At 43.1% G+C, this 26,375-nt stretch overlaps 1 protein-coding gene across 3 annotated transcripts in view; it reads left to right on the forward strand.

The window, feature by feature from the left end:
• The window catches only part of LOC115540327 (protocadherin Fat 4), a 29,795-nt gene extending 3,744 nt beyond the window's left edge, over positions 1-26,051 (forward strand). For 2 of the 3 annotated variants that reach the window (XM_030351499.1, XM_030351500.1), the window contains 27 exons: positions 169-216; positions 315-404; positions 743-832; positions 1,132-1,236; positions 1,440-1,553; positions 1,768-1,861; positions 2,001-2,119; positions 2,503-2,676; positions 2,807-2,935; positions 3,240-3,395; positions 3,632-3,812; positions 4,033-4,166; positions 4,816-5,766; positions 17,360-17,485; positions 18,559-18,810; positions 19,268-19,366; positions 20,164-20,336; positions 20,751-20,902; positions 21,273-21,580; positions 21,881-21,991; positions 22,353-22,544; positions 23,175-23,269; positions 23,584-23,745; positions 23,962-24,147; positions 24,941-25,018; positions 25,098-25,134; positions 25,261-26,051. In XM_030351499.1, coding sequence (XP_030207359.1) covers positions 169-216; positions 315-404; positions 743-832; positions 1,132-1,236; positions 1,440-1,553; positions 1,768-1,861; positions 2,001-2,119; positions 2,503-2,676; positions 2,807-2,935; positions 3,240-3,395; positions 3,632-3,812; positions 4,033-4,166; positions 4,816-5,766; positions 17,360-17,485; positions 18,559-18,810; positions 19,268-19,366; positions 20,164-20,336; positions 20,751-20,902; positions 21,273-21,580; positions 21,881-21,991; positions 22,353-22,544; positions 23,175-23,269; positions 23,584-23,745; positions 23,962-24,147; positions 24,941-25,018; positions 25,098-25,134; positions 25,261-25,545 — 4,641 coding nt within the window. In that variant the 3' untranslated portion in view covers positions 25,546-26,051. The remainder of the gene's footprint in view (positions 1-168; positions 217-314; positions 405-742; positions 833-1,131; positions 1,237-1,439; positions 1,554-1,767; positions 1,862-2,000; positions 2,120-2,502; positions 2,677-2,806; positions 2,936-3,239; positions 3,396-3,631; positions 3,813-4,032; positions 4,167-4,815; positions 5,767-17,359; positions 17,486-18,558; positions 18,811-19,267; positions 19,367-20,163; positions 20,337-20,750; positions 20,903-21,272; positions 21,581-21,880; positions 21,992-22,352; positions 22,545-23,174; positions 23,270-23,583; positions 23,746-23,961; positions 24,148-24,940; positions 25,019-25,097; positions 25,135-25,260) is intronic. The other variant, XM_030351501.1, reaches the window with a different exon arrangement.
• Positions 26,052-26,375: the final 324 nt, after the last annotated feature.

Consider the following 26,375-nt stretch of genomic DNA (forward strand, 5'->3'; position numbering starts at 1 on the left):
TAACATAGACATCCTTTGTCTAGATAAGATATAGACAAATGTGTGGGTAAAAAATCGGAGAAACAGACAAGAGGAAGTATGTAGAGGGAATGTTTGATGGGAATATTATCATCTTATTATCTGTTGAGACATTCCTTACAAACCTTTAACAACGTTCCTGTTTTACAGACTGGAGGACAATTGCGTTATTCCCTGGTTTGTAATGATTTAGATAAGGTACGTCAGAGATATGAAAAATATCAGAAAGATGTTCAAGTATTTACCTTAGGGAAAATAAGAAAGATCTTTTAAAGAAATGTAATTTGCGCCTTTAGTTTGAGAACAAGCGGACACTGAAGATCAATGACTTGAATGACAACACACCTGCCTTCACCAAAGAGCTGTACGAGATAACCGTATCTGAGGTAATGCACTGGGATGGAGTAGAAACAGGAGATATGAAGGGCTAAGAAATGATATGAAATGCTAAAGAAATTATATCTACATCCACGTTTGAAGTTTGAAACTATAAATATTTTTGTTAAGCATGGGCAGGGAACAAACTACGATGCCTGGCCCTGTTCATGTCATCTCAATAACTGAGAATGTGAATATGTCCCATTAAATACTGTAGACTTTCGTGTTATCGATCAATTTATTCAACTGGATAGGGTATCTCTACTAAATATAACACAATGTAAATGTAAATGCGTGAGCTTGACCTGTATTGGCTCTAGAAGTGATCCAGGCTCTCTCCGCTCAGATACTGCCTGTTGACACGGAAGTTCTGAGGGTTCAAGCCATAGATCTGGACATCTCCCTCGACAATAAAAGGTTGTCATTTTCTATGCTGGTAAGTCATTCTTATTTTTGTTTCTGCGTTGAATTCATGGTAATTAGTAACAGTTACAATGGCTAGGGACATTGCATAAGGTCAATGTGACCTTTTGCATAAGGTCAATGTGACCTTTTGCATCAGAAATGGGAGAAAATATCAAAAGATATCTCCAAACATTAAATTTATCTAGTTATCTGATGACATTTTGAAAATGCTTTATTTTAAGAGATATGGGCAAGGCTAGTTATTCCTTCTGTACAGTTGTGTTATGATTTGGTTTGACAGTTTTCTATCTGTTTACTTTCTCTCATCAGCCCCCATCTCTAGACTTTCAGATGCTTGAATCAGGGGCTCTTATTGTGACAAGGCGCCTGAATTACAACTCGCAACAACTTTACTCATTCAGTGTGAAGGCCAAGGTAAAGTCGTCATGGATATGTTAAAGGGGTCTGTACAGTACAACTCATCAAAGTCATGTTTTATCCTACATACACATTTTCTGTGTGTGTGCATGCATGCGTGTGTGTGTGTGTGTGTGTGTGCATGCGTGTGTGTGCGTGTGTATGTGTGTGTGTGTGTGTGTGTGTGCGTGTGTGTGTGCCCGTGTGTGTTGTGTGTATAGGACGTGGGGGGTCTGTTTGATGAAGCTATGGTGGTCATCAAAATGGAAGACATCGATAACCTCAACCCCTACTTCAAGCACAATTTATACCGTGCTTCCATTCCTGAGAATGAGGTCTGTCCGTGAAAACCTTTTGTAAATACTTTGCAAAGAGATGTTTTGTTATAATGATGTCCAATTGAATTGAAGGGAGCAAGTGTGAGTGTAATCCCTTTTGGATTGCGGAAAAACGAAAACTAAAAGTGAGAAAAGAAAGGCTGGACTTGTCAAAGCTGTGCGATCTGACACATGGTGTTTTATTCAGTTAACTGTGAATCTTTTATTATAGAGTGGTCCGTTTCACCGCATAACGCCTGAGGCAATATGGGCTCAGGATGGAGACACAGGGATCAATGAGGCGATTGTTTACAGAATCACTGAAGGTGAACTACATACACATAGTTCATCTTACCTACACCTAACCCTATAAAATGTGTACAACCTAAACCTTTTGGAGGCCTTAATCATATGGCATTTGAATTCATCATACTAAACTGTAACATCTGACCAAAACCTTCTCAGTGTCTCCACCCAAGTATGCGGAGCGCTTCACCATGGACAGCAGCAGTGGGGTGGTGGTGATGATCTCAGCCATCGACCGAGAGGAGCTGGATGGCGCCTTGATCACCGTCAGCATCGAGGTACGAGACAGACCCTGCTCATGATGCTGCAAAACACACTTTGGTGGTGGGGGTGGTGGGGTTGGTAGTGGTGGGGGTGTTGTTGGTGGGGATGGTGGTTTGGGTGGTGTTGGTGGGAATGGTGAGGTTGGTGGATAATAGAGGAGACAGGGTTAGAGGGAACAAGCCTGGTACTATACTGGGAACTTCGATACAATGTACCTCACTCTTGATTAGGAAGCAGAACATATGCAGGGAGGTCTCTCATTTCATCAGATATTGCCATCTCCATCGTAGCCAATATGTCTAACTTTCATAACCTGGTCTTATTTCAAGCGCATCCTAGTCCTGTACTGTACTGTACTCAGACTTATGGCCTAGTTTCTTCATCCCTCTTCTCCCAGGCTGCCCAGGCTGATGACCCTTCCAAGGCCGCTGATTCCTTGGTGATAGTGACCATCGAAGACGTGAACGACAACACGCCGGTGTTCAGCCAGCAGAGCGTCTCTGTGTCCATCCTGGAGAACTCTCCTGTAGGTGTGGTTGTTGCCATGGCATCAGTCGCCGACGCAGACCAGGTAGTTGCGGATCATTCCTGCAAAAAACTGAACACCCCATGCCTTTTAAAACCGATTTTACCTGAAGCCAAAGGTGGGCACTGATGGATTTTACGTTCAAAACATTGCATCTGCTATCTGTTATCTACAGGGTGGCTTTGTGGGAAACCTGAGCATTATTCCGGATTCAGCTCCCTTCTCCGTGAGCGCTGATGGCTCTGTGAGGGTGAAGGACTCTGCTGCTCTGGACCGGGAATCACATACAAGCTTCCTCTTCCAGGTTCCCTTACATCCCTTCCTACAGCAGCAACAATTCCATTTGAATCTTTAGGAATCACCCTTGTTTTTACGGGGAATACGATACATCATGCGTGTGAGAAAGCTCCATGCCAGGCCATTTCAATTATGCAATTCACATTTCAGATAGATAGCAGCTATCTATCTGAAATATGAACTACCATCTCATTCTGACATGCTTTGACACGACACACACCAGTTCAGACTGATGGTGGTCTGAACTGGTGTTTGTTTCAGCACACAGGATTACTGCCTGTGTAAGATGTCCCTTTTCTAAATTTTTAAAGGTGACAGCCATTGAGTCTGACCCCCCAAACAGAGTTGCAAGGATGAGTGTGGAGGTAATTCTTGTGGATCAGAACGACAACAGTCCTAACTTCACTCAAGGCCTATACGTTGTGAGGGTGGATGGAGAACAAAAAGAAGGAATGCTATTGGTCTGGGTAAGAGTTCAATATCCTATTAATGCTGTTGTCACATTATATTTATATTTTGAACAACAAAGATCCTTGAGTAACTGATTAACTAAGCTACAGATTACATATTTTAAACATGAAATCATAGATATAACCCTCGGATGATTAGATTTTCTCAAATTCCGGCTGGCATTTGAGCAAGTGCTAAACTTTTGAATAATGACAGCATGTTTTTCCTAATCAGTTACGATACTCTTTAAAAGGTCAAAGCAGAAGACCCAGATGAAGGTGAAAATGGAGAGATCACATACTCCCTTGACTTTGGAAACAAAGATGGCTACTTCTCTATCAACGAAAAAAGTGGCGAGATAACTCTGAAGAAAATGATTCCACCCATGTTGGATATTATTTTGGAGTTCTCTTTATTCGTCACAGCCAGAGATGGTACATCTAAAGTTGCTATAAGTTACCATTAAGACACTGCTATTTTACTTTACTTATTGAATGCAAATTAAAAATATGATTAACCTATACCATGATGGCAAAACACCTTGTGCAAGCAAAGATAAACCTTTCCAGTATGCCTCCTACCATTTCTTCCCACTCTTCAAGTAATAATAATTGTTTAGGTCGATAACAATATTGTTCCTCTTCTGCCCTCTAGGTGGCATAGTGTCGCGTTCTTCTTCTGCACAGGTGAACATTTTCGGTCCTGGAGTTTCCAAACCACAGTTTACACAGAAAACCTACAGTGGCACCATAGAAGAAGAAAAAAATGCTGGAGTTGAGATCCTGAAAGTATGATTTCTAACAAATATTTTCAAAAATAGTATCCTCCTAACCAACAATTGAGGGGAATGGGGTAAAGGCACGTAAACAATACATGTTTGATAAAGAGAACTCAACATGCTTTTTTGATAGGCAGCCACTGGAGCCATGAATCTTACACACTGGGTTTTCCCTTATTTATGACTAGAGAGAATCAGTCGATTATTATCAGTGTGACGGCAGCCAACTGTGTCTCCAAACATTGCTATTCAAATGTAGTGTCTGTAAAATCACCCCCGATTTTGGGATTGCAATTGGCTGCCTGGCAAGTAGCATTATGAGATTATCTTTCCTGTAACACCAACACCTTTTTATTAATTTATTAATTGTTTTAATCAACATGGCCATTGTATCGGACACACAAATGCACCAGATTGAGTTAAAAAACTATTTTTCATCCTTTGCAGCCGTAAAATGGAGCTGCAATGTTTTGTGATACCATAGTAACGAAGAAGACCAATTTAAAAAAATGTGGTAACTCAGGGTTTATTTAGGGCTAAACATTGAAAATTTTAAATAATGAACCTAGTTACTAGTAAGTAGTTGTTGATTTACTCAATGCTAGTTCTAATCTTCAAATTAAAAAGCTAACCACAACACCATTTCATTCTGCATGCAGGTCACATTCCTAACATTGGGTTCAGAGGTTCCTCCTACTCTCCAAGTTGTGACCGAAAAGGACAAGTTTGCAATTTCATCGGATGGCATTTTCACCTCCACAATCACTCTGGACTACGATGAATCCCCGCAAAACTACTCTGTCAGCATTTCTATCTCTGATGGTGTCGATACCGACCATGCGGTCGTGGAAGTTCAAGTCACCGATGTCAATGACAACAGTCCTGAATTTGGTTCTGGTCCCTTTGCCATATCAGTCCCTGAAGACACAGCCGTTGGAGACAATGTCACCGTGCTGCCTGCCAGAGACAAGGACTATGGTTTCAACGGGGACCTCCGTTACTCTTTGGAAGGGGGAAAAGGAAAGTTCTCCATCGACCCCAAGTCTGGAATCGTAAGGGTCGCTGCTCCACTGGACAGGGAGAGCGATCCTGGGTTCAGTCTGCTGGTAGTGGCACAGGACCAGGGGCAGCCAGCCAGGTCAGCGTCCGTCCCCCTAAAAGTTCTTGTTGCTGACATCAACGATAACGTCCCAGAGTTCTCCAGAACAGAGTTCTACGTGGACGTCAAAGAAAATGCTTCGGTGGGTATCGTGCTGCTCACTCTATCAGCGGCGGACCCCGATGAGGGCCCAAACGGCACAGTGACATACAGTATTCGCACGCAAAGTCCTTCCTCCACACCGGCTGCTTTTGAGTTGGACTCGTCCACCGGCGCTCTGCGGCTTGCCCTGACTTTGGACTTCAGCGTGGCCCAGATGTACAGATTGACGGTGGGGGCAGTGGATGGGGGAGTCCCCGCTCTGGTGGGGAACAGCACCGTGGTCATAAGGGTAGTAGATGTGAACAATCACCCTCCACAGTTCATCCCCGACCGCTTCCACGTCCAGGTGCCTGAGAACCTGCGGAGTGGCACAGTCGTCTGCAGCTTGGACGTCACTGACAAAGACGAGGTCAGGAACACATCTTCATCACCTCCAGGCAATCTAGAAAGTAGACTCAGCACTCTATTTTATGACTTACTTATTACTTTGCGGTATTCTGTGTATAATTTTGTGTAATCTAGCGTATAATCCAATGAAAATAAGAATTGTGTGTTTGTTACCTGATAATTAGGCCTTTAAATCGATGTAGGTTGCGGGTCCTCTTCTCCAGAAACCACCATGTTTCACCGCCATGTTTCTACAGTAGCCCAGAACGGGCAGAAGCCTCCAGAGAAACCGCCTTTAGTTTAAAAAATGTGTTTTGGACTACGCCTTGGAGGAAGCAGGGGATGTGCCCCAAGAGTTGTCTGAGTGTTTTCAGTTGGCTGCAATCTGCAGGGAATACTTAATATAATTTAGACCTTTAGAGATGAACTGAACTGAAATTGGAACTTTAGTTGATCTAACAGATGTTTTGTTTGCCTTCTCATTGGTACAATAACAAAAAATGCCTGAACTTGCTAAAAGGGATTAAATTGTACGGTGAAAGTGTTACAGGGGGCTGCCATGTTGGATTTCAACAATCAGCTACGTCACTAGCATGGTTACCTACTCCTACTCTGTGGCTCTAGCAGCCATAGCAGGTAATGAGTCAGGCGCTGAGGCTCGCTGAAATGGCTACGTTAAAGGAAACAACCAGGTCTACAGGAGGATCATCTTATTGCATTGCCCCTGGCTGCAGTAATGAATTGTATAAGGCCAAGGCAGCTGGGGTAATCATACATTTCCACAGGCTACCTTTGAATAGGAAACCAGCCCTTAATACATGGCTGGCAGCCTTAAAACTGACTGACCCTCCGATAGACCCTGTCATGTCAATCTCCACAAGCTAGCACTCCGACCATAAAGTGTATAAACTGTTACTCCAATGTTTCTAAGCTGTTTCCAAGCTGCTAATTAAACCACGGCGGGTCTGTAAACAGAAGTTCAACAAATGTCCCTTTCTACTCACCCTGATGTTCGCCGACTAGCCGATTTCTGATGCAGAGGGAGTTAAACTCGAACAAGTAGTTTCATAGTAAGATTTATCTGTGCAATATCCATCTGTGCAATATCCATCAACATCCAACAGAAAGTAAACCTCCGACATCCAACTTAAGTAAACGTGACACTCGTGAATCTGCCTCGCATCTATGCTCATCCGCGGTGTCTCTCCCAAAGAGCATCTAACATGTCTTTCAGGTCCCGTCCACCCGGAGTAGATTTTTTTGTGAAACCATGTCTTTAATAACCATGTTATTAGGCAGATAATAAACCATGTTCTTTAATAGGTCCATGGTCCCAGGTTGCTTTAAAATAAAACTGGACCATGCGGTTTCGTGTTACTGTACGTCCACACCAGAAAAGCGACCAAATCGCCGGAAGTCATTCACTTTCTATGGGCAAGAGCGACCAAAGCGACCAAAGCGACCAACGCTACCAGCGGTAGTGTTGGCTCGTTCGTTCGCGAACCGGTTCGAATGACCGAGTCTTTAGGACGAACGAACTGAACCGGTTCGTCTCTCTCGTTCGTTCGGTCGTCTCGTTCACCATTCGATTCACCGGAGACTCGACTGAACGAACGAACGAGTTTCCGGTAGCACTAACTCCACTGAGTCTGACTGACTCAACTGAGAACCGTGCAATGGTGTGCATTCCATGATGCGATTCACCGTTACCGGAAACTAGGCTGAATCGCGAACGACTCCTCCACGTTCAGTCGAGTTTCCGGTGAATCGATTCACCGGAAACTCGACTGAACTAGGAGGAGTCGTTCACGAATCGTATGTTCGTTCAGCCTGGTTTCCGGTAGCGGTAAATCGCATCATGGAATGGACCCCATTGCACGGTTCTCAGCTGAGTCAGTCAGACTCAGTGGAGTTAGTGCTACCGGAAACTCGACTGAACGAACGAACGAACGAACGATTCGCGAACGACTCCTCGTGGCGAACTGAATTACGCGAACTGGGTCACGGTAACGAATCATTGAATCCACCACGGCCAAAGTTGAGCGACCAGAGCGTCAAAAAGAGGTTGAAAACTTTTTAACTTTATGCAAATTACTATTATTCGCTTCAGCGGCCAAACACTGACAGCCAATCGGAATGTAGACGCTCTTCGCTTGCGTGGATCCCAGGGAACATCGGCAGGCACTTTGGTTCCTACCTACCTTTATTCACTCACTGAACAAAATGTCGGCTGAAGTATTAATCGCGGCTGTAACTGGGCACCCGGTGTTGTACGAACCAACCCTTTTTCAGTTCAGAGATCGAAACGCCATAGTGGTTTGGATATCAAGTGATGATAAGCGGGAGTATTTATAGGCTACATCTAGAACGTTCGTATTTAAGCGGGAATCATTTTAATTTGCTCTCCATGCCACCAATCTAACCAACCAATCGTGTGTAGCATGTTTTAAACAAAACCAAAAGAGTTTTTGAAATCGTCACATAAACAAACTAATCGACAAGACGAGGGATAAATGACAAGGGATATATCTCTTGTCTTTTATCCCTCTATTCCCCACCATTCACGGAGCCTGAAGTGAATAATTGTTAGTTAAATAGTCTAGATAGATCGCCTAGTCAAGTCTTTATTAATACCAAACGACACAAATCGTCGGGAATCCATTTAGGTGGTTCGGCCCACACAGGACAGTAGCCTACAAGACCACACAGAACAAGTCTGACTGGACATACACACAATACATCACATTAAAACTAGACACGCGTTGATAGATAGATAGACAGATAGGCCTAGATAGATAGATATGTTCCATTATTTGCCTTGCGGAGCCATCCAGTCCTGTGCACGTATGCAAATTAGCCATGTGCGCCAATGTCTATTTGTTTTGAGTGCGACGAATGAGTGCAGATCATGATTTGCAGATGCAGATCAGTGAAACATATTTTAACTACTACAGCACGCAGGGTTTTTTTTTTCTCGGTTGTAATTAGCCTACATTTTAGGATTTTTTTTTTATATTGGGGGGAATCACTGTCCTACTTGTTGTCGAAGCACTTTATCGAACAAGCAAAACCGTCTCGGCAATATGGCAAAGGTGTATGGGAGAGTTCACTATTTGATATGGCTGTCTGTAGGGCTTACTAAACGCAAACGGCTCCTTTAAATGCGCATAATTGAATTGTACGTCATGAGCGACTTGAGCGACCAAAGCGAACAGAAAAATTCGCAGCGAAACTTTGTGAGCGACGGTCGCTCCTGGTGTGGACGTACAGTTAGGATTCGTGTGGATGCCTAATGCGACGTTAGAGTTGCATTGAAAGTTACACGTTTTTTTTTTGTATTATTTTTGCCCCTTGGTCAATTGAATTACTAACTGTACATTAAAAAGTAATTCTACTCAATCTAAAGGGTTAAACAACTACTATTTCCTCCTTGACTTGAATGATTTTATACAGCGCGCCGGATGGATGCGCGCAGGCTTGATGTGCTCCACTTTATTTTGTCGAGAACCGGCGCCTTGAATATGTAGGTATACGTTGCGTTTCCGCAATAAGTCAATCTTTACGGAGATTGTTGCGTTTTCATGTTCATCTGTCATGTTGATAAAGAATCACGTCTTACATCTCTTTCCTTTTTCTGTTTATTAATTTCTTCACAGCTCTGGTACATCATCAGCAGCCAAGGCATGTGCTTAGTCTTAACTAACAGTCAATGACCCAGAATGCACTTCTATACTGAAACAAATAAAACAACCAATCACATCGGTTTACAATACAGTTGGATACAAAAACAGGTCGTAATCCACATAATATAGGGGTGTATTATTAACAAATGAAATAACATTATGAGAACACATCATTTAACCCCCCCACTTGTTCTCATTTTTCAAAGCCATACATTAGGTACATGTTTAACATCCAAAAAAGAACCTTTTGAATTCAACCATTGTAATCTTTGTTACAGGTTTAGTCAATATGTCTGCAACCATGGGCAGTAAACAATGACTATTTTGCCCTCCCTTTGTGCATCACGAATGAAGTGATGCACAAAGGGAGGGAGGTACATCTATGTTTTTAGACCTCTGTCTGTGCACTGGAGTCTTACTCAGTGCAATTGCACCCTGATTGTCTCCATGGATCTTAGTGCAACTGTATACTTTATTATCCATACCATTTAACAGTTGGGTTAGATACATGGTTTTCCTGAGTAGTGTTTGCCATGCCGATGTATTCAGCTTCACACGTTGATAATGCTACTGTTGGTTGTTTCTTTGATTTCCACGAGATGGCAGGGCCTTTCTTGGTTAAGCTAAAACAGTATCCTGTAGTGCTACGTCTATCTTCCACAGAAGATGCCCAGTCTGAATCACTGAAGGCTATTAGTTTTAAGTCCTCATCTGTTTTAGTGAAACATAATTCGTAGTCATATGTACCTTTTAGGTATCTCAAAACATGTTTGGCAGCCACTAAGTTCTCTGATTTTGGCTTTGACAGTGTTTGTGAAAGTTTACTTACTATCCAGCTTATATCTGGTCTCGTACAGGTCATGGCATATATCAGACTGCCTACAATTTCCCTGTATTCTTTCAGATTGAACACCTCATTGTTGCTGTCCTCCTCCTTGCTGTCACTCTCCACCTTTAGCTCACATGAGGTAGATCTAGGTTTACAGTCTGACATTCCAAACTTTTCCAACATTTTTAGGATGTACCTTTTCTGACTCATTTTTATTTCCTTTCCCTCTGGTTCAAAATCAATGCACAAGAAGCATGATATTTTCCCCAAATCCTTCATTTTGAATTGGGATTGCATAGTGTCTTTGAACCAGTTGAACAGATCATTATTGCTAGCTGCGATGATAAAATCATCCACCCAGATTAACACAACGATAGTTTCACTATCTGTTTTCTTTCTGTACACACAGTGGTCAGATACATTTCTCCGAAAGTTGTTTTCTTCTAAATGATCATTTAGAAGTTTATAGCAGTTTCTTCCGGACTGTTTTAGTCCGTAAATGAATTTCTTTAGTTTGTAAACTAATCTTTCTCCCGTCTCAGATGTCTTTTCAAAACCCTGTGGTTGTTCTAAGAAAATCTCTTCATCTATTGGAGCATGCAAGTATGCAGTTTTTACATCCATCTGATGGACTATTAAGTCGTTTTGAACTGCTACCTGCATTAAGGCTCTCACTGAAGTAAGATTGGCTGTTGGAGCAAATGTCTCATGGTAGTCTATGCCCTCTGTTTGGCTGTACCCCTTTGCAACGTATCTTGCTTTAAATATTTTTCCCTTTTCAATATTTTCTTTAACGGCATAGACCTATTTCCCCCCCACTGTATTTTTACCCTTTGGTAGAGACGTCAGTTCAATGTGTCATTTTCTTTAAGTGAGTCGAGCTCTTCCTTCATAGCCCGTTCCCATCCTGGCCCCTCGGGAGACCTCAGGGCATCACTGTAGCTCTGGGGGATTCCATGTACTGCCCTGTAACAATAATCAATACTTACATGGGATACATCTGTATTATCAACATCTGTAATGTAGTCCTCTAAATATTTTGGTGGTTTTCTTTCCCTCTTTTGGTGAAGATTTTGACTATGACAAGGTTCGGGGTCTGCATTGTTTTCATCTAGAACTACGTTCTCTGTTGTTTCATCAAATTGTGACTCCTCTGTATAATCTGTGCTCAGATTCTCCTCATGTGTCATATCAGTATTATTCTCAGTACTGGGGTTTTTGGCTTCGTAACTCTGGACTTCTGAATCGTATTCAGTCTGTGTTTGTTGTTCAATACCGTTTCTTTTAACTTCACCAGTCTGTGTTTTGACACTTTCTCTGTGTGTGGGTTGTAGATCTGGTATGCCGGGCTGTTCTTACTGTGTCCAACAAATATCCCTCTTTCACCTCTCGGATTTAGTTTCTTATGGTCATGTTTGTAAGCATAACAATCAGATCCAAACACCCACATTTTGGACAGATTTGGTTTTCTCCCTGTTAACATGAAATATGGGGTGTTTTCAGTTCTGTCATTGTAACATCTATTTCGAACATGAGAAGCATGTTGTACAGCATAAGGCCATAATACTTTCTGTAACCCTTTCTGTAATAAGAGACATCTCCCCATCTCAAACAGGGTTCTCCACTGTTCCTCGGCTGTACCGTTTTGGTGGGGAGAGTATGGGGATGACGTTTCATGTCTTATACCCTTTTCCCTTAACAGTGACTGAAAATTATCGCTTGTGTATTCAGTTCCATTATCTGATCTTATACACTTGACCCTGCCATATGGCGCACTGTCTGCAAGGAATTTCTTTGTAGCTAGGGTCGTGTCACTTTTGGTTTTAAGGAAGTAAACTGACACAGCTCCTGAAAAATCATCTGTGAATGAAATAGCATACTTATATCCATCTCGGGAAGTTGGTTCAATGGGGTCTGTATGTACCAGCTCCAGGGGTGCACTAGCTTTTGCATCGGCTCTCTTATTTTCCCTCGGTGCACACATTGCAGTCTATCTTGGTGTTACCTGTGATCTTCATACCCTCTACCACATTTGGTAATTTTAACACATCATTAATATTGCAGTGGCCCAAAATCTATGCCATTTTTTGACATCACAAGATAAACTCACTTTGTCACTGGACATCATATCATTAACTGTATTTGTAACATATCGTTTGTTATTTACCGTTTTCAAGTAGTACAGTCTCTCGTGCACCTCTATGGGGAAAACAGTCCCATCTTTGTGAATCAGTTCATCCCGTCCCTCTTGGAATGTCACCGTGGCTCCATTAGTAGTAGCTGCTTTCGCAGAGAATATGCTCTGTGGATATGACGGTATGAATAAGGCCTTCTTCAGTGTGACCTTGCTGCATCTTCCTTCTCTGTCCTGCAAACACACCTCTGCGTCCCCTCATTTCAATGCCACGTTGTTCAATGCTGGTTCCATCAGCTAGTTCAATGTAGTGTGCATTTGGGTTAAAAGTCTCGTCAAATTTTGCAAATGCGTCTTCCTCAGTGATGATGTGTGATAATGCTCCACATCTACCATTAGTCTGTTACTTTTAATATTGTCCGGGAGGAATTTTTGACTGGCCTTGAAAAACGAATGTTTGTTCTGCCTCTTGGTCTTTTTGTCCATCCGCGATTTGTTTGACATCATCTTTGTGATTTGTTTTTCTCCTGCATGTCTCGTCACTGTGTGTGGAGCTTCTGTGGTTGTTGCACCATTTTGGCGCACTTCTTTGGCGGCACTCTTTTGACATATGGCCACGGTTTCCACATCCATAGCAAACGATAGACGACATGTCTGCTTTCATTTCATTGTCCGATTTTGTTTTAGTGTCGAACTTTTCTGTCCCTTCATAGCTTCGTAGTTTACTTTTAAACTGGATAAACATTAATTCCTCGCTGCTCTGCGTCATATGAATGGCGAACGGTTTATATGATTCTGGAAGTCCCTTCAGAATCATGGCTATCATCAGCCCGTCACTTATCACCTCTTTTGCATTTATTAGCGAAGTGACTGTCTTTTCAGCTCGGATGAAGTAGTCTGTCACAGTTTCCCCTGACTCCTTTTTTAATGAAGTTAGTTCTGTGTATAGGGCAATAATTCTGGGCTTACCCAGACTGGCGTAATGGCTCCTTAAAGGAGCATTTCACCGGTGGAGACATGAATATGTATTGAAATTGGGTCCTATATGTAGTCGAATAATAAAATAAAATTCTAATTTGGTGCCGTCTCGACCGAGAAAAGGCAGAAAGTGACTTTTTGGCGCTTGTGGATTGAAGCAACAACTCCCACCATGCACCACGATGCCCAGCTTCGCTGGCCACTCCCGCTTATCTGGATCTCCGCCTATCGGACACATCGCTGTTCCATCTACCAAGCTGATACCGCAAGACTGCTTGAAAATCATTTCACACAACATTTATAGTGCAGAGTATTAGTTGGTGAACTCAGTGAATTTGTCCTCGTTTGTATTTCTTTCGAAATGGTGAACTTTTGCATGGTGCCATCTTCTATGTCAGATCCAGTACCTTCCGCCATTGTGCTTCAGTTTTATCAACAGCCTCTGTTAGCTTAGCTTCAGACGCTGTGGATGTTAGTTTGTGCTGGTGAAGTCCCACCCACTGGCACTGCTCTAATAGGTCTGTAGCATCAGTGGGTCCCACCCCCTATAGAGGGGTGGGACTAGTGCTTGTAGTCTTACGAGAATCCTCCCCTCTTATACTTCCTATTTACTTCTAGCAAAAATCGTCATATTGCGTCATCTTAAACAGGAAGTTTTGGAGATCGATACGGATCTCTCCAGTCTCTCCAGAAAATAAGGGAATGATGCACGACCATTCAAAAATATGAGTGTGTTTCTAACAATACAAAGCTTATGCCGCGTTTCCACTGCAGGGTGCGGAACGGATCGGATCGCAAAGGTGCGGGTCGGATCGCGTTTCCACCGCCAAAAGTGGGCGTGACCCGGACTTTGCCGTACCCGTTCCGACCCCATTTTAGGGACTCCTCCGTTGCGGTACCCAAAACGAGACCAGACGCCTGAAAGGGTACCCTGGAATTCTAGCTACACCCCCCCTCCGTTGATTGGTCGACAGAATCGTCACTTCCGGGTGACGCGGGGATAAAAACAAACAAACAGTAGCCTCGAGGTATTATTCTTTACAATTAACATGTCGCGTAAAAAGCTTGCTTGGGCGAACAAGGAGGTGGAGACGTTCGTCTGCATTCTTGCGGAGGAAGACGTTGTTTACGATGTTTACGTAGCTGCCGCGGCGATCGACATCCGGCCTACCACAAAGGGTACTGTCGGCGGTGGAAACGCGACCTCGGAACTGAGCTGGGCTATACCGCCCCCTCCCTACCGCCCCTTTGCGATCCGATCCGTTCCGCACCCTGCAGTGGAAACGCGGCATTAATGGAAATGGGTGAAGTTTCCCTTTAATATTTGCAAGGCTTTACTGCCGTCATCGGCCGCCTCTCTCATCACCAACGATAGGCTTTTATAATCCAGGAATTGATTTAGTTCTGCGTAGCATTCTTTGTTCTTTTCTGGATCTGGATCGTCCGTTGAGAGTATTGTGTCTTTCAAGCCGAGCATTCGCATGTGGCCGAGAAACTTCACTTCCCACAGTTCTAAGTTATTTTCATCTGCGTTGAAGACTAACCTTTGCCATCTTCCTCCTCTTGTATCACGTCTGAGCCCATAACCTGTTGCGTTTTCATGTTTGTCTGTCATGTTGATAAAGAATCACGTCTTACATCTCTTTCCTTTTTCTGTTTATTAATTTCTTCACAGCTCCGGTACATCATCAGCATTCAGCAGCCATGGCATTTGCTTAGTCTTAACTAACGGTCAATGACCCAGAATGCACTTCTATACAGAAACATATAAAACAACCAATCACATCGGTTTACAATACAGTTGGATACAAAAATAGGTCGTAATCCACATAATATAGGGGACTATTATTAACAAATGAAATAACATTATGAGAACACATAATTTAACAGAGATATTCCTGAAACGCATCAAAGGAAAACGGAGGGGGAAAGAACGTTTTCGCCTTGTTACTTTGTTGCTAATTATGGGGCGCTCCAGTTTCTCCGCTCGGACGTCCCTTAGAGAGAGCTCCAAAACCTCTCTCTCGCCGCAAAGCATCCGAAATGCCCTATGCATGGGTATGCAACCTAATCCCACCATTAGATGGTCAAGGTTGACCGGGACCTCTCGGCAGCAGACCGATTCAATGGCAGTGTCCATGCTTCGGCAGCACCCCGCACAACAGTCACACCCACTGACCCACACGATCCGAAGGTGGAGCTGGAGCCTGAAATTGATCCCTCTCCACCGGGTGGCAGTCGAACACTACAGGCTTGTCACTCACAGGCTCAAACCCGTGACCAGCCATATTAAATTCACTATTTTAATATGGCTAGAAGACGTTCGCGTGTCTGCAGTAAACAACCTAGTCCTACCATGCCAGTGACGTCATCGGCGCTCTAATACTAAAAGACGCATTTTCTTTTGTTGCTAAAAAAAAAGCTATGCATTGATTTAAAAAATATATTGTCATTTTTTTTATGATGGTCATAACTAACAAGTTATCTATGTTGATTATTTCAGTTCAGTTCATCTTTAATGAAATATGATATCAGATAAGAGGTCCTTTTTTATTGATTGCTTTCACATTTGGCGTGACAGAGGATAGTACGAGTTTCAGTCTATTACAATTACTGTTTCAGATTGGTTAAGAGGATAACGTTAGCTAAACCTAACAAAAAAAAGCCACATTCTATATAGCACTGTATTTATTGTTTTGTTGTATTTCACTATTGTTACATACTGGTAATTGTCGATACATTTTTATCTTACAGTCATGCCATGCAGTACGGTGTGAAATTTGAGTGGAAATTTGTGGAAATTTGGAAATTTGCTATGAATATAGAGTCTGTAACCAGTCTATCGCTAACACATCCTAACAGACAAATACAGATCCTAACATACCTCTGTACACATCCTAACAGACCTCTTTACACACCCTAACAGACACTACCCTAACAGACACTAATGCCGCTTTTCCACTGCACATGTAGCTCGACTGGACTCGACTCGACTCGACACGACTCGACACGACTCGACACGGTAGCAGCACGGGTCGTTTTCCACCGCAAATAGTACCTCCTGGACATGGGCGGGGTCGGCTGCGCGAAAGGGCCGTGACGTATTTTTTTACGCGACGCAAACAACACCTACGCAACCCACACATGGACAAAACCCACATAACAACAATGGAGGACATCGATAACATTACTATTATTAGCTGGCATGTTGAAGAAGTTGAAGAAGTGGAATATGTTGGCTGCGGCGCTGCTATGGCTGTTACCAGCATGGTTGCCATGTCGCTCTCGTGACTTCGTCACACTCTCTGGCCAATCAGTGGCCGGCCGTCTGCCGACGTCACCTTTTAGCATCGGCTCAGCCGCTTGGAACCTAGAGCGAGGCGGTACTAGAAAAAGCAGCCACTTCAGGTACCAGATACCATGTTTTCGCGGTGGAAACGCAAAAAATGCGAGCTGAGTCGAGTCGAGTCGTGTCGAGCTGGTACCATGCAGTGGAAAAGCGGCATAACACATCCTAACAGACCTCTTTACACACCCTAACAGACACTACCCTAAAAGACACTAACACATCCTAACAGACCTCTGTACACATCCTAACAGACACTAAAACATCCTAACATACACTAACACATCCTAACATGCACCAACACATCCTAACAGACACTAACACATCCTAAAATACACCAACACATCCTAAAAGACACTAACACATCCTAAAATACACCAACACATCCTAACAGACACTAACACATCCTAGCAGACACTAATACATCCTATCAGACACTAACATTCCCTTACAGACCTCTTTTCACGTTTCAGGGATACTAACACATCCTAACAGACACTAACACATCCTAACGGACACTAACACATCCTAACAGACACTATCACATCCTAACAGACCTCTGTTCACATCCTGACAGACCTATGTACGCATCCTAAAATACCTGAGTTCACGTCTCAAGCCTCTGACCCCTTCCTTCTGTTACAGGATGGCTTCTCTAATGGCCACTTCATTTTGACGAGCGACACATTTGACATCGACCAAAAGGGCGTTGTCTTCTTAAGGGACAACGCCACCTTGGATAGAGAGACTTGCAGCAGTTACCTATTGCAGGTAGGAAAGTTTGAAACATGCCAAATAGAAACCTGTAAATTGGTATTTATAGGTTAAATTTTTTACTTTTTTGTGTTGCTTTTCAGCAGAATGAATCACTGAAATATGCTGAAATATGCAGTTATATGCTGCTCATATAATAAAGGGATTTGTTTACTACCTCTGCTAAACTATTAATTATTAGTAAATAATTCAGCACATTTGTCAAGCTTGTTTTGTGCGTATGATATTATTTAGACTAATTGGACTCCATACAAGCAACGGCCTGCTCCAGATGCTCTTTGCAGCATGTCGACTTTCATTCCCAGAAAATGGGAAATAAGTCAATTGCTTAGAGCATTTATTATTATTATGTTCTATGGAACTACCGGTACATTTGAAAAAGACTGTTTGATGACCTTTTGTTTGTGTCATCCATTACTTTTTCTTAAAGGTGAAATATTATGATTTTTTTTCAACAAGTAAACCTAGTATATGAGTTCCAGAAAACATGTTTATGAAGCTGTTTGCTGAAAATAGCTTTTCGGAAAAAAAAAGAAATCGCCTACCACTATTCTCCTCTGTTTCAGTCCCTTGAGAATGTGCTGTTTCTGGTGTCTGTAGCTTTAATGCAATTGAGCTGACAGACTGAACCGGTGCATGGAGGAGAAGTTATTGTTGCCGTTTGCCGACTCCCGGAACTCCATATAATTTAATATAATAATATATATAATATATAATAATAATAATAATAATAATAAAATCGTATTTATGCTCTGATGGGAGGGAGATGGGGAAGTGGTTGCTAATATTAAAATGTGCCTGGTACAGGTGTAGGAGTCTGCGCCAAAGCTGACTTGCTTGTTTGGTAACTGTAGGCGGTGTACATTCAGAAATGCATATCTCACAGAAAGATTCATGTACAGACTTAATTTATGGTTTGTATGCGTGTTGAAGCACCAGAGACCCAAATCCCAGTAAAAGTGTGGTTTTCTAAATATGTCCCCTTTAAACAAACACACTCTCAACTATCCCTGAGGAGAGTCCTTATAATTAAGGGATCATTTCTGTTGAATCCCGTTGAATGTTTTCAGATAGTAGCAGTAGACCAACCTACCTCTGGACTGAGTAGCACCGCAGAGATCAACCTTGAAGTTTTGGATTATAACGACAACAGCCCTCAGTTCGGGGCCTTCCCAGATCCCCTGCTGGTCTCAGAGGGCCACTACTCAGACAGCGCCCCAGGGGAAGTTCATACCTTCCTGGTCACCGATGAAGACGCCGGCCCCAATAAGGATATCACCTTGTCGTTCCCATCGCCAAACCCACTCTTCACACTCAGAGAGGTGAGCTCTCAATTAGATCAACACGTCATTTGGAGCTTTATTAACACAGACAGCATTTCAGCAAAGGGAAGAAGTGTTTAGTAGTTGTGTTTGTAACTGCCTAGTTTAGGATCAGTGGCTCCCGACCGTCATGGGAAGACCAAAATCTGTTATTATCTCTAATACACATCTCGTATTTTTGTCTAATCTCTCAGGTTTTTCCTATCTATTTTAAAAGTCGGCCTTTCTAGTCTCAGAATTTTTGAAACATCAACTTCAAAATCATGTCATAGCCATTTGTATTAAAAAATCGATGAATTATAGGAAATTAAGTTTCTCTAAGAAAGCCTGCCACTGATGATCGCCTCACAGCCTCGATTCATTATCAATCACTTTTCTTGTGAAACACGGGTGTTAATATTCAGTGATGATTTCTACGCTGTTTTTTGCCAGCCGTGTGATGAGTGTGTTTTTGTAGGATGGCACTCTTCTGGTTGTGGGACCTCTTGACCGGGAGACCAGGGACTCGTACGACATCGTGATCCTGGCCTCAGACCAGGGCACACCCCAGAGAGAGGTATGGTGTTCTCAAGGACAATCTGAGGAATGCATTAACATATCATAGGATCAATGTGGGAAGACATACCTACACACACCTTGGGGGCTTAAGATATACTGTATGCGTGAAGTTTGTAGATACTAGATAGTCATTACATCATTGGAGAAAAGGAGCTATTGGTTCAAAATACCAGCGTGGGAACCAAACATATCTGCAAGGTTGTGTATTATTTACTCTGGTATGTGTATATCCAAGATCTGCCTAAACACAACTGTTGATCTAATAGGGGGCGGGTTTGATATGATGACATGAACAGAGAGGTGCCCAATGGGAGCGCAGACAACCTAGAGGCCTTCCACTGACGGGCTTCGTTTTCCATCTAGGAAATCTGGAAATCAAAAAATTAACTGAGAAGGTTCAGACACATAGCCATTTGCGGATTGTTCGGGCAATGCTATGTCATGCTAGGGAGATACATTTTGAGCGTGCAGGCAAAGTGGCCTCAGAAAGCTACTTCTGTGCTCACCTCACGCTTTTTGGTATTATGCTTCTGTTGTGGTCTTAGGGGACTCCCTGTACCTGATATATATGGTAACATTTGTGTCGTTTATCAGCCAGAATACTGGCCTGCTTTGTTTCTCAAGATATACTGCATATTGTCGACTATTCTTTCACGTACACGCATATGTACATGTAAGAATAGTAGACCAGCATTAATCTCTCTGATTGGTGGATCAAGACTAGTGACTTCACATGGCTCCAACCAATGTGAAGCCAATCAAACATTAACACTGCTTGCTTTCTAATCGCCCCAGAACTTTACCACCGTCAGGCTGAATGTGGCCGACGTCAACGACAACATGCCACAGTTTGGTGCAGAAAGGTACAGCAAGAGCCTCCTGGTGAAGGACGCCAAAAAAGGGGACCTGGTGTTGAGGCTGACAGCCACTGACCACGACGCCGGGAACAACTCACTCATCACCTACAGGTCGGTCGGCTGCTGGCATCACAACAAATGGCAATATTGGGGCTTCCCTCGCACCCACACCCCCAAGAACATAAATCACAAAAAGGAATTGGGCAGAATTAGAGCTCATCTTGTGTATCACAGCACATCGCATGAGGGATGGACACATCAAGCCTTAGAACCTTGGCACACTTTGTCAAACACAGGCTGCTGGAAGACATTGGTCTCAGAAGTGATGAAGGTCACTGATGGAAACTGATTGAGTACATTTATTTTAGAAGTTGGCAGAAATATGCACAGAAGTAGGAATAGATGCGGAAGAACAAATTCCAGTTATAATTTAATCAAATGATGGTGAAGTCCAAGTTGTTTTTGTATAATATCTGATTGCCTTTGGTTTGACTCCTACATTGAGTTGATTTGCTTGTGTTGTAGCTTCTCTGCAGGAGGTCATCCCTTTCTATCCATAAACAGTGAGACCGGGGCAGTGGTCCTGACCTCAGACCTCGCTAGCGTTACCAAGGACACCACAATAACACTCACAGCCATAGCAAGAGACCAAGGCCAGCCTCCTCTCAGCTCAACAGGTCAGTCTTCAGGGTAGAGGGGGCTGTAGGGAAGATATCAGAGCTATTGCTTGAGTTTAAATTCCTCTGGTGTCTGTCCTTTTCTAAGTTCAATGTTAAAACATTGAACTTGTATGTATTATGGCAAAATAGTATAAGTTTTGGTAGGGAGGCTTTGCAAAGATTATGCTCTTACTATAATAACTTGGCTTTATTCCATCCTAAAACATATGCACATGCATGTAAATATATGTCCTATAGTGTGATTAAAAGGTACATTAATGTGTCAGTGTTAATGTCCACAGATCCAAAAGAAATGTGTTGTGATGAAGAAATATGAGTGTAAGTGTGGCCTAATGTGTTGTTATATTGTTGAAACTTTCCCTTTCAGCCGTCGTTGTCATCAATCTGAGAATGAGTTCTTTAGTGGAGGAACTGAGCTTTGAGAGCTCTTCCTACAACTTCACCCTCGCTGAAAACCGTCCAGAGGGAACAATTGTGGGGTTGGTCAATGCGTTTCCAGGAAACGACATTAACACCGTCAACTACACATTGGTCGGACACACAGATATGTTCTCCATCAATGCTCATGGGGCCATCACGGCCAACAAAGCGTTGGACAAGGAAAGCCAGGAGTGGTACATTTTAGAAGTAGAAGCATTCGACAACAGAGTCCCCCCTACATCAGCCACCGCAATGGTACGTTCCATTATATTTCTTTGATATCATTTTGTAAAAAGACGTATTACTGGGTTGGTATATAAAACGATATATCAACAAACAAAGAAAAAGATGGGGTAAGACCAATGATTAAAGTCATTTTCATATTGATATTATTTGTATTAACGACATAACAGCCTACTTTATCTTTGTGCTTCTGCTTGATCATCGATATCCACACTTATACTATTAGTTTTCGCATGATAATGACAATATGTTTAAGGCACAATATTGAGATATATAAGTGTCACCGAATACAAGTCTCTGTCTGTCTCTCAGGTCAGTGTGCAGGTTGTGGATGTGAATGAGGATCCTGAGTTTGTCAGGGACAACTACACGGCCAGGATCTTCAGCATTGCCTTCTATAAATCCCCTGTTGTTTATGTCCAGGTATAGCCTCCTGATGATTCATCCTTTTCTGGATTTCTTTTCTGCCTATTCTCCTGAGAGCCGTTTTGATTAAGAAGAGGAAAAACCTCTTTGTTTATCATTGTATTTGTTGAATTCAACCATCTGGTATTAATAACATCCCATGACTAAACTAAACAGCATCTTATTCTAGTGGGTATCCTACTCAGAGAAATACATGGCTAAGTAGAAGTTCAATTTCTGCTAAACTGTTTTAGCAGAAGTAGTTTCATATCAAGGATCATCCTTCTCGTGTTTTTTCAACCTGTGGTACATAAACTCGCCGCTGTATGCAAGGGTAGTGCAGGCAGTACGTGGGGTTTAATTATCTTAACACCCCTAGGCCACGGACCCTGACCTCGGGGACCAGGGGAAGCTGTATTACAGTATCCCGCTGGCCAGCCCCTACTTCGAGGTGGACGGCTCCTCTGGCCTTCTCTACGTGGTGTCAGCAGAAGCCCTGGCCGGCCAGTCCGCCATGGTGGAAGTGAGAGCCACGGACCCTGGGGGGCTCTACGTCACCACCATGGTGAAGGTAGGTTTGTGTGTGAGCAGCAGCGGCACTGGAGTGGTGCAGCCATCAATTCCTCCATTTCACTTGCAGTTCCATTGGCTTGGAGAACGTAAAAATGCTCAATGTTTGAAGGGTGACTAACAGCCCTGCAGTCTATCTCGTTACTAAACATAGGCTGTAGCCTTACATCGCAGACCAATTCACTAATGCATATCAGTCTTGAACCACTCAGGTTGTTTTCAATTTCCAAGGGCCGTAATCAACGGCCCTGTGGACGCAATTGGATAGACCTACAACCAATCAGGGCAAGGAAACGTGCGACAAATCATTGGCAGCCATCTTGGTAGTGAATGAAAACGCCTCGACGGCGCTGCCTAAGTAGGCTCCTCCTTACATCACAACATGAGCGAGCAGATTTGTCTGGTTTCCAAGCTGCATAAATTGTTTTATTGAAGAATTCCTGTTCATCTACTGTACAGTTAAAAAGCTACTTTTCTTTTCTTTAGATGCAAGAAAGCTACAAAGCAAGAACAACTTACTTTCATACTCATATATCTACATATATATATATATATGTAGATATATATATATATATTTATACACATATGTCAGTGTGCCGATAAGCAGTGTGTTCCGGTTTCCTGCCCCCAGGTGGAGGTGCAGGGTAGTTTTAGCAGCAATGTGGTGGTCATCTCCCTCAACCAGGCTGCAAATGTAGTGGAGAACAAAATTCCAGAGGTGGAGAGGTAAATTGCATCAAATCAGTTATATTCAGTTTCACTGAATCAAACACAACAACATGGATGGTGAATTAGGAAAGCATTCAACTTTTCCTGTGACTTTTACAACAAACAAACAAGATAAATGTGATGAGTTGTAGAAGGAGTAAAAATGGATTTAATTGGGGGATTCGCATTACAGGAGCTTTACTGTAATTATTAATTTCATGCGAAGAATACATAGCTATACAATGCTTTTTTATGATTGTCAACTGTAACCTGGGCAGGTAAGCGTTTAAAACAAAACATGGATTGACCTGAGTCTATATGATGTGACCCAGCGCACTAGGGAGAGTCATTGGCTGGACTGTGGACGTTATCGGGGTGTCCAACACCAATGGTGGAGCTTCCATTTCTCGCACATCCCGACAAGAACCCAAGACTTACGTAAGCTTCATCGCCATGGCCGGAGTGGAAGTCATTTTGTCTGAAGACGTTAAAAGGTGAGGCTTTTCTCCTACTACAGCAGGGGTTTAAATATGGGCCAAAGGTTTTCTTTAGTACAGAAGGCAAAACGATGTGTAATGTTTATCTTCAACCATGTGAATTGAGAGTATTTATTAAGGACTCCTAACAGTTTTGAAAACATTATTGTGTCATTACCATTTCCTCGTAAAATTCACCTGGGATTTGCACCACCTTTGCCGTGTGGTTCCCAGTATACTGCGAATGGAGTCAGACGCGCTGAAGAAGGAGCTGGAGAAGGTGTTTGGGAAGGGGCTTCAATACGCTGTGGAGGAGGAAGAATCCGTCCCCACCTCTGATGTGGCTGTCATTGCTCTGGCCGTACTGCTGGCCATAAGCATGCTGGTACTGATGCTGATAGTGGCCCTCTCAGTCGTCAAGTAAGAAGCATGCCTTGAATTACAATGCATTCAATTCAACGTAGTACAAAACTAAGGGTATACTCACACTAGGCCATCTGGCCGTGGCCGTGGCCGTTTTCACACCTAACCGTGCTCAAATCTGCCAGTGTGAGTGTGGCCTGTCTGGCCAGGCCAGGCCAACTTGGCCACTTGGAAGAGGTGTGCTGCTACGGTACGGGCCGCCACGGTACAGATGCTAATGAGCCGACACGCGCACACGCACGGCTACACAACCTGAGCTGGATGACGTATAGTCCATGCGACGACCATGGACATAATAAAGGCGACGAGCCTTCTTTCCCATTAAACGGTAAACATTGCGTCAAGCGGTTCAACTGTTGGTTCACGTTGGTCCCATAGAGAAGTCGAGTGTCTGTTAGCCATTTGGGCAGACGATGCTATTCAGGCACAGTTGGAGAAGACCCACAAGAATTCCGATGTATTTGGGAGAATCCGCGAATCAATGACTTTATTATGGTCCATGCAGCGGACGCTTGGTGATGACGCGTTACGACGTGATGACGTATGTACAAAGCCTACCGTGGCCAGGCCACAGTTGCGACGGCCAACGGCCACGGCCAGATGGTCTAGTGTGAGTGCAGGCCAGAGAATAATGAGGCCAGTTGAGCACGGTTAGGTGTGAAAACGGCCAACGGCCACGGCCAGATGGCCTAGTGTGAGTGCACCCTAAAGTGTTTTACGACCAGCAATGAGGAGCACAGAAGGATCATCTGATGTGGTCCGCTTATATATAACTTTCTATGACTCCCAGGTTTAGAACGATGAAGAAACATTTGTTGGACCCCCACAGGGAGAAGTTTGACATTGACCGACACAGTGAGGGCTTCACGTAAGTACTCTTTCTGAAGTTAATGCACAACGTACTCTCCTGATACAGGATTAAACACCATCTTCTCTGCTGATTCTAGAAATACAGCCAGGAAGACATCTGTAACCTTTGCACCGGTGAGAATAATTATCTCCCCTTAATATAAAATGGAAAATATGGAAAAGTTAACCAGGCAAGTATTTGATTAAGTTGATTAACCAAACAACACCTAAAATGCTGACAATGCCATACTTGTATGAAAGGACCAGGCCTCGGTGGGGAGGACCTCGCTGAAGCAGGACCAGAGGTCATGGCAGGAGGGACTGGAGGGCCAAACTGGACCAGAGGAAGGTTCAACAAGAGGAGAAGGATGGGAGACAAGGAGAAGCCGGAGCGAGACCACAGAGACCGGCGGGGACCGTGAGGCGGGGAGCAGAGAGGCTGAGGGGGGGGCGGAGAGGAATAGAGGTGGGGCGTCGACGGGGCACCTGGACGAGGATATAGAGGGTTCAGTTAAGGATTGGGACGTTTCCACTTCTGCACTTTAGTGCTGTGATCAGGAAGCAGCAGCCACAGCCCCAGTGCTGTTATTATACTCCATACCAGCCCACATGGAACTCGTGTACAATCAGAGTAAAGTTGGAACTAACTGTTGTTTAAGTGTCTACCTCAGACCAGGCAGAAATGATGAATGAAGTTATGTGTTTAGCAGTTTTTCTTAAATTACTTGAACCTGTGAATGCCATCAACACTCCTAATGTCATGTAGGAAATAAAATACATGTTTATCATATAAAGTGTTCATGGTTAATAATGGTTAAATTCATGGTTAGTAATTTCTACTTTATTAGTTATCTACATTTAAAATTAAAATATATTTCCATGTTGTGCAAAACCACCCTGAATAATAAACACATTGCAATTTCCTGTGTTTTGTTCAACCTTGCTTGTCATCTATGCTGGAAGTATGCAGCACTTAAACCTGCACCGTGTTACTCTACTGTTGCAGCTCACAAATTTCAAGAATAAAACGCGGCCACCCACAACTCAATCCATCCAGGGATTTTTTCTCTTTATATCATTATCTTCCTCTTTTCAACTGGTTTGTTGTATTTGGTCAAAAGCACCGACATACAAAGCACACATAGCCAACTTTATTTTCTGGTAGCCTACCAACCTATTAACCTTTTGGACTTATAATGGCACAAAATAAAACTTTGTCAATCCTTATATAACCTACAAATCCGGCGTCTCTCCCCTGTCATGTCATGCGTTGTATGATTGGCCAATCATGCACTTTTTAAGCATGTTTACCAAAATGCACTTTGCTACATTGAATTGCATCTGACAGTAGCGAGCGATGACTTCTTACTCAAGGC

The sequence above is a fragment of the Gadus morhua genome, chromosome 3, assembly GCF_902167405.1.
Source record: "Gadus morhua chromosome 3, gadMor3.0, whole genome shotgun sequence".
Lineage (NCBI taxonomy): Eukaryota > Metazoa > Chordata > Actinopteri > Gadiformes > Gadidae > Gadus > Gadus morhua.